At 39.8% G+C, this 10,707-nt stretch overlaps 3 protein-coding genes across 7 annotated transcripts in view; 2 read left to right on the forward strand and 1 right to left on the reverse strand.

Annotated features, from left to right (window-relative positions):
- LOC147302189 (FERM, ARHGEF and pleckstrin domain-containing protein 1-like) overlaps positions 1 to 1,827 on the forward strand; it is a 69,467-nt gene extending 67,640 nt beyond the window's left edge. For all 3 annotated transcript variants that reach the window (XM_086284370.1, XM_086284373.1, XM_086284372.1), the window contains exons 27-28: positions 108 to 259; positions 1,286 to 1,827. In XM_086284370.1, the coding sequence (XP_086140496.1) occupies positions 108 to 259; positions 1,286 to 1,361 (228 nt within the window). In that variant the 3' untranslated portion in view covers positions 1,362 to 1,827. The remainder of the gene's footprint in view (positions 1 to 107; positions 260 to 1,285) is intronic.
- Positions 1,828 to 2,204: 377 nt separating this feature from the next.
- Positions 2,205 to 4,790, reverse strand: LOC147302190 (gamma-glutamylaminecyclotransferase B-like). Of its 3 annotated transcripts, XM_086284375.1 has the most exons (3): positions 4,729 to 4,783; positions 3,770 to 3,875; positions 2,205 to 3,561 (listed from the first exon to the last, which is right to left on the reverse strand). In XM_086284375.1, exons 2-3 carry the CDS (start codon positions 3,773 to 3,775, stop codon positions 3,067 to 3,069), a joined length of 501 nt encoding a protein of 166 aa, XP_086140501.1. In that variant the 5' UTR covers positions 3,776 to 3,875; positions 4,729 to 4,783; the 3' UTR covers positions 2,205 to 3,066. The 3 variants fall into 3 exon arrangements, with proteins under 3 accessions (XP_086140501.1, XP_086140502.1, XP_086140500.1); XM_086284376.1 differs by lacking the exon at positions 3,770 to 3,875 and having other exon boundaries at positions 4,729 to 4,790; XM_086284374.1 differs by lacking the exon at positions 4,729 to 4,783 and having other exon boundaries at positions 3,770 to 4,722.
- A 1,935-nt stretch (positions 4,791 to 6,725) lies between these two features.
- Positions 6,726 to 9,737, forward strand: LOC147302191 (FERM, ARHGEF and pleckstrin domain-containing protein 1-like). The gene is made up of 4 exons (XM_086283527.1): positions 6,726 to 6,758; positions 7,522 to 7,629; positions 8,472 to 8,623; positions 9,650 to 9,737. The coding sequence occupies exons 1-4, from the start codon at positions 6,726 to 6,728 to the stop codon at positions 9,723 to 9,725; spliced, it is 369 nt and encodes a 122-aa protein (XP_086139653.1). The 3' UTR covers positions 9,726 to 9,737.
- The last annotated feature ends 970 nt before the right edge of the window (positions 9,738 to 10,707 follow it).

The following is a 10,707-nucleotide window of genomic DNA, read 5'->3' on the forward strand; positions in this document are numbered from 1 at the left end:
ATTGAATTTGTGCAGTCGCAGCCACAGAATGTAGTTTCGGTTACTCTGATCAGTTTAATAGTAGAGGTTGTATTAACAGATGTTTCCCTCTTCTGACTCATGTGCAGGATGACTACCCTCTGGCGAGCCTCCCTCTGCTGGGCTACTCTGTCACCGTCCCATCGGAGTCAGAAAACATCCACAAGGACTACGTCTTCAAACTCCACTTCAAGTCTCACGTCTACTACTTCAGATCAGAGAGCGAGTACACCTTTGAGAGGTGGGTGTACAGTAATAGAGGCAAATACAGAAATGCAATTAGTTACAACGTGCTTTAACTTAAACCATCCTTTTATTTTTTTAATCCGACTCTCTGAAGCTACATCCATCTTTTACAACGTTTGATAAATTCCTTAAATCTTTTTAATGTCCAGAACAACTCCACAGCTTGATGCTGACTTTTTAAATTGTCACCATTTTTACAGTAAAATAGAAAATAAAGCAAAATATGCCTTAGGATGTGGCTAAGCTGTGAGTGGCAACTCATATGGGTATGCAGTGGTCTCAGGCGTCATCTAAAGCCTTGAAAATTAAAATGAAAATTTTTTTTTTTTTTTAGGAATATTTGGAAATGCATTTACTATATGTGTTCATACACTGAATATCATGTTCTAAATATAAAGCTCATCTTCTCTTCTTTCTGAAACATTTAGATTTTCTCTCTAGCACAGATGGTAAGAGAGTGACACTCATTTAAAGAGCACTTGTAAATAAAGGCTTAAAATTTAATCTGACACTTGAACAGCTGAAAGGCATTTCTACATGCTATGTGTGGGTCCAATAAACAGGTTTAGAAAAAACAATTACAAACTACAGGAAAGAGACTGCTTATAGCCTGGGCCCTCTTCTGAAATTCAGATAAATTGTTTCATTTTAAATGTAAAAGTCAATTTCTGTCTAGTTCAATTTACCAAGTTGTATTGCATTATATATTTAAATTATTTTAATAGAACGTTTTGTGAGCAAACCCAAGTAAGGAAAGCATTAAGTATTTTAAAAAGTGAATATTAACAGTAACACTATTCAAACAGTCTCCTTAGCCCTGTAACCGACTAGCAACCTTCCCAGGGTGCACCCCACCTCTCGCCCTATGATAGCTGGGATATGCTTCAGCCCCTCCCATGGCCATAAATTAGATAAGGTGGAGTAAACGGATGGACGGAGTATTCCAACAGAACTTCTGCGATGTTTGATATATTTCAATCAATGTTTGAAGCTACTGATATAAATCCTTTTTTCCCACCAGGTGGATGGAGGTGATCCGGAGCGCAACCTGCTCTACTAGCCGATCACTGCCGAGCACCAGGAAAGACCTTTACTGATGATTCCTCCACCTCCACCTCATACTCTCTTGAGTGAAGATCTCGACTGCACAAACACCAGGAAAGACTCTTCCAGCTGCACAAGCTGACACTAATTATTACCTCTGACTCCTTACACAGACTCCACTCAGAGGTCTTCCCTCTTCACCTTATTATTACACTTTCCACACCATTAGTGTTTGATTAGCAAAAACGGTCTGCAGTCATCCACAATGTAATTCTATGTGTAATTTTTCCATTTGTCCTTGTCAGCCTGGAGCGCCACATTGTGTTATTTTTTTCTTCCACCAAAGCGAGAGAAAAGGCGTACCCGAGCGCGGGCGAAGGATCTGAATCCCTTTGGCCTCACTTTCTCCGAGCGCTCCTCTGTTTCACTGATATTTGGCCGGTGCTTTATAATATTTTATATTTCTGAAATGGATGAAAAGTGTCTTAAGATTGGAAATAAACGTTATGTAGAAAGCTGTGTGCATGTGGACACAATAATTATGTTTTTAATTGTATGACAATCGGTCTGTATGTAATTTGATGACTTAAATGTAATGTAAGTTTGGACAATAAGAAATCCTGCAATGTTTTTTTTTATCATTATTATTATTATTATTAAGTCATCTTTTTTGTACAGTACTTTTGACACTGTGAAATATTCTTAATTCTTTTTTTTCTTTGTCTTGTTTCAAAACACCTGAAACCTTCTTCCAAAGCCAACAGAGATTTTGCTGGTTTATTGCCAATTACCTTCTCTTCAGTATTCCTCAAGTTTTATGGGTTTTACTATTTTAAAATAAAGATGAATAGATTGTGTTCATATGGAACAAAATGAAACTTATACAAAAATTTCTTTTTTCCTCTTTTTATTGAGTTTATCCCTTAGAGGGGATGAACACAGCACATGGAAGATCATACAAAAAAAATCAGGGTGAATTTTTATTTTTGAGGTAAACAAAGATGTGCAGAATGTAAATATTAAACACATTGTCTGCAGATTAGTGTAAAATCAGAGTTCATATCTGTGTAATATAAATGCTCTAAGCCTAGAGTGTCAAACTCAGTGAAAATCTCCTTTCTGTCAGTATAAACACATTTAACTACACATTTATAGTGCAAATCATTTTTTCTACCATAGTAAATGAAAAGAAATGTTAAAAATCTGAGATCTTTATCAGTGTGTAAAAATGCTATAAAAATTTCCAAAGCCCACCCAGTGGGTCAAATTGGCAGCCTTTGCTGGGCTGAATCTAGCACCCGGAGCTTATGTTTGACAGCACTGCTAAGAGCAGGTGTATCAAATGACACAATGTGTTTTGTTTAATGGCATTGACACCACACATTGATCAGCAGCTGGGTCATTTCCTCCCAGACTTCTATGCAATCACTTTTTATGAAGCACAGGCTGGCCATACATTACTCATAATGCTTCCCAGATGATTATAAATCATAAAAAGAAAACCAAATTTGTAAACAACATCACTAATGTGCAACTTTCAGTGGCACAGTGTGCCCTTTTCCTTCTCTACACTATCCTTACTTTGATTGTAAGCCTGCCTATCTGCTATTAAAATTAATTTCTCTTGTGATTTATTTCAATTCGACACACGACAGGAAACAGCACCCATGTCCAGGTGTTGTTTTCCTGAGAGCTCCTTCACCCGTTCTGCTAACACCACATAGAGGTCCATTTGTCAGTTGCATCAGCATGATGAGATCAGTCCCGCTCTTCTCTAGGCCTATATTTGAGCCCATGATCTCCCTCTGAGTCGTAGTTCTCGTAGCACGGCAGCGAGCGCCAGTCTGGCTCGTACGTAGTGGCGGTGTACACAAACACGTCCGTGATGCTCCCCGGTGACACCTTCTCCTCTCCTTCCGTCTTCCCCACCCACTCCTTCACCTCCAGCTGGACCACCGTCCGCTGGTACAACGTTGGGACGCTTTCAAAGTCATCCAGGAATTTCAGCATCTGGTCATCCACTTTGTAGATCTCCCCGTGCACTCGGTGACCCTGGCCAGGGATATTGAGCAGGAAAGGGATGTTGTCCTTGGTGGTGATCACTAGCGGGTATTTCTGGATGGTGAACGCCGAACCCAGGTACTCGGCCTTTCCATTATTGCTTTCGAACATGCGGTAGTTGTTGGGCTGCCCCTTCTTCAGAGTGCCGTAAACGAAGACCCAAGTCATGAGGACAGAGGACCAAAGATGCACCTGTCGTGTAAAGAAAGGAGAAACATCTCTGTGAGCAAATTCCCAGCAGGTATTACTGGCAAAAATATATTTATACAATTTTATTATTACTCTGTATGTCAGTCACTTGTGCAGAAGTGCAAATTTGATCTCATTTAAAATGATCAGACCTTCAAAATAAAATCAAACTCAAATCTAGGAACACTGTTTGGAAATTTGAACTCCTTACACGCATTAATTAGGAAAGCTGTCACGGCCAGCGGAGGCAGACCTTGTGGAGAGTGTGTGGTGGACCCAGGCGCGAACACAGGCGAGGAGACGGGAGTGAACTTAAACTGATACACATACGACACGACAACGAACAAAGGAAGACTGAGGACTTAAATACACACATGAGGCAGAGACAGATGAGAACACAGCTGACTAGCTGATTATGAAACATAATGACAATACAGGGGAGAGTAACACTAACTACAATGAACAAAGAACGCCAGACTCTTCCAAAATAAAACAGGAAACACGGAGACATAGACTTAACATAACCACATAGACATGAAACATGACAGGTAGACAACTAAGAAATAAAGGACTAAACAGAAACCTAGAAATTAACTAGATCAAAAATGAATACAAAAATACATAAAACTCAAACACTGGGTCACACGACCCAGTACCGTGACAGAAAACAATCAGCAGATTAGCATTACATGCACAGATTAAACATGACTATAATAAAACACTACCTACAACAGCAACTGTCAGACTGGATCTGCACACATTCCTGTCATGCTGTGACTTGTGAACTTGGACCTGTCGTGACTGGATCTCTTTGGATTGGTTATTAATATAAAGTACAGTACGTGCTCAATGATTAACAGGCTGAGAGATAATCGGACAGATACTTTAGTGTTAGAGCTGGGAGAGGTCATTCAATGACAGTATATGAGTGAAAAACACTGTTTACACCATGTTATGCTTATGGGTAAGTTAACAGTCAGTTACAATTACCAGGCAAGCACATCATCACTGTGTAATGCAAAAGCATAAGCTAGGCTACCTCAGAGCGCCTCAAACCTGCTCGAGCTGTAAGAACAATACCGATACCGGAAGTGCAGCTTTAATACACACGCTGTGAAGTGACACACGTTTTTTCCGTCATAAATCTACCATAAAGAAGCGCAGACCCACCTTGAATAAGCAGTAGCTTTACTGGAAAGAGCCGTCACTACTGTCTCTGGATGGCGCATGCGTGGAAGCAATCCAAATAAAGGCGGAAACAACAGAGGGCGCTAAAGTGACAAACAAAACAAGAGGGAAAGGACCTAGAAAAAGGGTTTTTATACTATACTGAAGTCAAAATTAAGCAAAAAACAAACAAAGAAATAAACAATTAAACATTAAATACATCATTAAATATCAATATTTTTCACTAACTATGTTGGAAATAAGATTATTATTGAAAAATTAATTGTATGTATTAATTAATTGACTTTGTCATTAATTGCCCTCCTGTAGACTGGCGATCTGTAACCTTAACCTGCCTCTTGCCCTAGCCGGGCAGCTGATATAGGTTTCAGCCCGTGCACGTCTGCTGGCATTACAACACCACCGTGTCCATGGTGGACTTCAGCATAGCTGTGGAGATACCACTACTGTGTTTGTGCGCGTCTTTCTTCTCTTGCCACATTCCCCATTTTTCCTTACTACCTCTGACATTGGAGTCCAACTACTTGTATCCCACTTGTTTACCACTGTGTTTTCTTCTTCTTTGCTCAAAGAACGATTGCCCCAAATCAGAAATGACAAAGCAGAATAAAAGTTTATCCCCTGGAGGGGACAGACTCAGCACAGATCATACAAAAGAAATCAGGAATTAATTTTTATTTCAGAGGTAATCAAAGACAAGTGGACTGTAACAGTTAAACACATCAGAGTTCATATCTGTGTGGTATAAATGCTCTAAGACAGGGGTGTCAAACTCATTTTACATCATGAGCAACATACAATCAGCTTTGATCTTAAGTGGGACCAGGAAAACTCGCCTTTCTGTCAGTGTAAACTTGTTTAACTGCACATTTACAGTGCAAGTCCATTTTATATTGTAGTAAATGAAAAGAATTAAAAGGAATCTGAGATCTTTCTCAGTGTGAAAAGCTTTAAAAGTTTCCAAAGCCCACCTGCCAGGCAGAATCTGGCCCCTGGGTCTCTTCTAAGCCTTTCTTAACCTAGTTGCCATTAAATAAGACTTTCTTTGAGACCACACACTCATCGGAAAACTCTTTGGTGAGGTCATAAATCAAGTAAGCAGCTGGGTCATTTCCTCACAGACTTCTATGCAATCACATTTTTATGAAGCACAGGCTGGCCATTCAAAAGAATGCAGGTTGAAGGCACTTACACATTAGCTTCACCTGGAAGTTAATGGTAGTAAACTTTAAAAGGTCAGTGTTATGAAGCTGATCTGACAGTACATCTTCATTTTTCTGAGAAAGGTTTGCAGAGCATTCTTCTAGGTGCACAGCATCAGGCTGGAGTGATTTTCTCAGGCCCGAAGAGGGTGCATCTGGTGGCTGGGCCTTAGTCCATGGGGCACAGCTGGGCACAGCCCGAAAAGGGGACATGGGCCCATCCTCGAACTTGCTCGAGCTGTAAGAAAAATACAGATACTGGAAGTGTAGTTTTAAAGCATATGCTGTAAAGTGACACACGTTTTTTCCGCTTGGCGCTCAGTGATAAAACTACCACAAAGAAGCGCAGACCCACCTTGAATAAGCAGTAAGTAGCTCTTCTACTGTAAAAATGAACCACCGTAACAGTTTGAGGACGTGCCAAGGACGACGCATGCGTGGAAGTGCTTCAAATAAAGGCGGAAACAACAGAGGACGCTAAAGTGCGCTAAAGAAAAAAATTGCATTGTGGGAAAGGACCCAGAAAAAAGGGTTTTATACTATACTGAAATCTAAAATTAAGCAAACAAACAAATAAACCATTAAATATTGAATACATCATTAAACATTTAATGAAATGTGTCATTAATTACCTTAGAAATAAGTCATTTAGTATTGGCAACTTCGACATTAATTAGCTCTGCTGTAGCCTGTCAACCTGCAGCCTGCGTCTTCCCTCAGCTGGGCAGCTGATATAGGTTTCAGTCCATGCACACCTGATGGCATGGCAACACCAGCATGTCCATGGTGGACTTTAGCATAGCTGTGGAGGTACCATTGCCGTGTTTGTGTTCGTCTTTCTTCTCCTGCCACATTCCCTGTTTTTCCTTCCCACCTCTGACTTTGGAGTCCAACTGCTTGTTTGTATCCCACTTGTTTACCGCTGTTCTGTCTTCTTCTTCTTGCTCAAAGAACCATTGCCCCGGTGTCCTTTGTGTCTTTTCTTTCTGCTCATATCTGTGTTTTTGTCTTTCTCCATCGGCGTTCATGTGTATCTCTATTTCTGCATCTGTGTGCACTAACATTGGTAGAGGCCATCAGTAGTGCGGCCAGTGAGTTGATGAGGCCCCTCAGCAGACTTCAGGGGCCCGCATCTCTTGCTTTGCTGGTTTGCTGGTACAGAAAACACAGCCTGTCTTTTAGCAACACCAGCTGGATTAGAGAGGTACTGCAACAGCTGCAAACGTGTTTAGCTATACAAATCAGAAATAAATTAATAAATGACTCTTATAATAAATAAGATAAATACATATATCTAAATCAATGTAAGTAGTTTGCAGGATGTTTAGTCTGCTTATGACAAATGAGTAAAACAATTTTTTCCTAAAATTCGCAAATATTTATGCATTTTTTTGCACTACTGATGCTCACGCTAAATTTCAACATGAGTATATTACATTGACAGGACCTGATGGCTTTCTCTTTCCCATAATCTCCTCCGTTTTAACATCCAGTTAGACTAACACTGTGTTGCATCATTGATTGTTTTATCCATTTGCTTTTTGCTCTCTCCTTTCTTCTGTCGCCCTCGCAGAACCAGCTCTCAGGTAACCTGCTAAGGAAGTTTAAGAACAGCAATGGCTGGCAGAAACTCTGGGTGGTTTTCACCAACTTCAGTCTGTTTTTCTACAAGTCACACCAGGTAAGACGAGAAGGAAAACACTGGCAGTTACAGTGCAAATACGCAGGAATGGTTTGACTTGATAATTCAAAGTGGGAAGCTGATAGTGTCTTTAAAATTTATTGAATTCAGTGTTGGGAAGGTTACTTTTAAAATGTATTCCACTACAGATTACAGAATACAGGCCCAAAGTGTATTTTGTAACGTATTCCGTTACGTTACTCAATGAGAGTAACGTATTCTGAATACTTAATATATTATCATACTTTATACAACTACATGAATGTACTATTGCTGTGTGATTTATTACTTTTACTGAAGGTTACTCGCCATACTAAAACAAACTAGATGTTTAAATCTTAATATAAAATGAGTAACAGTAGGGTGGACAATAGGTAAGGCTGCACTTTTTGCAGCGATCTCATATAGAAAACTATTCCGCACGTATATATAATTCTTTAAAATATTTCTTCACGTCATTATGCGGGCCGCATGTAGAGGTGACATGGGCGGCAAGATTGAGACCCAGGCATTAGAAGCCTCATAATGTGTGTTTTGGTGGAAACCAAAAATAGAGAGGTGACAGAAACAGGAAAATACCACCGTGTAATCCATTCATTTCAACAAAGTAACTGTATTCTGAATACTACCTTTTTAAACAGTAACTGTAATGGAATACAGTTACTCATATTTTGTATTTTACATACGTAATGGTGGTACATGTATTCCGTTACTCCCCAACACTGATTGAATTAGATTGAATTTGTGCAGTCGCAGCCACAGAATGTAGTTTCGGTTACTCTGATCAGTTTAATAGTAGAGGTTGTATTAACAGATGTTTCCCTCTTCTGACTCATGTGCAGGATGACTACCCTCTGGCGAGCCTCCCTCTGCTGGGCTACTCTGTCACCGTCCCATCGGAGTCAGAAAACATCCACAAGGACTACGTCTTCAAACTCCACTTCAAGTCTCACGTCTACTACTTCAGATCAGAGAGCGAGTACACCTTTGAGAGGTGGGTGTACAGTAATAGAGGCAAATACAGAAATGCAATTAGTTACAACGTGCTTTAACTTAAACCATCCTTTTATTTTTTTAATCCGACTCTCTGAAGCTACATCCATCTTTTACAACGTTTGATAAATTCCTTAAATCTTTTTAATGTCCAGAACAACTCCACAGCTTGATGCTGACTTTTTAAATTGTCACCATTTTTACAGTAAAATAGAAAATAAAGCAAAATATGCCTTAGGATGTGGCTAAGCTGTGAGTGGCAACTCATATGGGTATGCAGTGGTCTCAGGCGTCATCTAAAGCCTTGAAAATTAAAATGAAAATTTTTTTTTTTTTTTAGGAATATTTGGAAATGCATTTACTATATGTGTTCATACACTGAATATCATGTTCTAAATATAAAGCTCATCTTCTCTTCTTTCTGAAACATTTAGATTTTCTCTCTAGCACAGATGGTAAGAGAGTGACACTCATTTAAAGAGCACTTGTAAATAAAGGCTTAAAATTTAATCTGACACTTGAACAGCTGAAAGGCATTTCTACATGCTATGTGTGGGTCCAATAAACAGGTTTAGAAAAAACAATTACAAACTACAGGAAAGAGACTGCTTATAGTCTGGGCCCTCTTCTGAAATTCAGATAAATTGTTTCATTTTAAATGTAAAAGTCAATTTCTGTCTAGTTCAATTTACCAAGTTGTATTGCATTATATATTTAAATTATTTTAATAGAACGTTTTGTGAGCAAACCCAAGTAAGGAAAGCATTAAGTATTTTAAAAAGTGAATATTAACAGTAACACTATTCAAACAGTCTCCTTAGCCCTGTAACCGACTAGCAACCTTCCCAGGGTGCACCCCACCTCTCGCCCTATGATAGCTGGGATATGCTTCAGCCCCTCCCATGGCCATAAATTAGATAAGGTGGAGTAAACGGATGGACGGAGTATTCCAACAGAACTTCTGCGATGTTTGATATATTTCAATCAATGTTTGAAGCTACTGATATAAATCCTTTTTTCCCACCAGGTGGATGGAGGTGATCCGGAGCGCAACCTGCTCTACTAGCCGATCACTGCCGAGCACCAGGAAAGACCTTTACTGATGATTCCTCCACTTGGTGTAGTGATGGTAAATTTGATTCTTTTTACTGAATCGAGTTTTAATGAGTCACTCACCAAAGTGAATCGAGTTTTTTGAGTCATTTGATTCACTGAGTCAGTTGACCAGAGAGTGCAAAAAATTTACATTTTCACTCAAACTTAATTTGTTTCTCTTTTCATGTAAATCCCACTGCTAAGATGAATGATTAAAAAACAAACAAACAAACAAACAAACAACTATTTTATAGAGCAAAGAAGAGCAAAAACATTTCTAAAATTAAGCAATTTCCTATCAAAATTGCTTAATAAACATTTATTTTGTTTATTTGTATTTTATTAGTATTTTCCTTAAGTGTGTCAAATATATATTTTCTCATCTAAATGTCCACTGAGCTGTGAGCCAGGGGGCGGTAATGCGCCTTAACATTGGTTGCCAACCAATAAGAAGAAGAAGCTTCTTGGTTGACTGAGTGGTGTTCAGTTAACAACCTCCAACTGAACACCACGAAAACTAAAGAACTTATCTTGGACTTCAGGAAGTGCAGAGCAGACCCGGCCCCACTTTACATTCACGGGAACTGTGTGGAGAGGGTACACTCCATGGGGTTTCTGGGCGTGCAGATCTCTGATGACCTCTCCTGGACTGCAAATACCACGGCGGTGGTTAAAAAGGCCCAGCAGCGTCTCCACTTTCTGAGAGTGCTCAGGAGGAACAACCTGGAGGAGAGGCTGCTGGTGACATTTTACAGAGCCACCATAGAGAGCCTCCTAACGTACGGCATAACATCATGGTATGCAGGGTGCTCAGCTGCGGACAGGAAAGTACTGCAGAGGGTCATCAACACAGCCCAGAAGATCACTGGCTGCTCTCTGCCCAGCCTGGAGGTCACTGCAAACTCTCGGTACCTCAGCAGAGCTGGCAATATCATCAAGGACCACTCTCACCCCAGCAACCAACTGTTTGAACTATTACCGTCAGGCCGA

This window comes from Aulonocara sp. 'chitande type north' Nkhata Bay, linkage group LG23, assembly GCF_057382095.1.
Source record: "Aulonocara sp. 'chitande type north' Nkhata Bay isolate Kocher_YH1m ecotype deep benthic linkage group LG23, A_spYH_male_GT1.1, whole genome shotgun sequence".
NCBI lineage: Eukaryota > Metazoa > Chordata > Actinopteri > Cichliformes > Cichlidae > Aulonocara > Aulonocara sp. 'chitande type north' Nkhata Bay.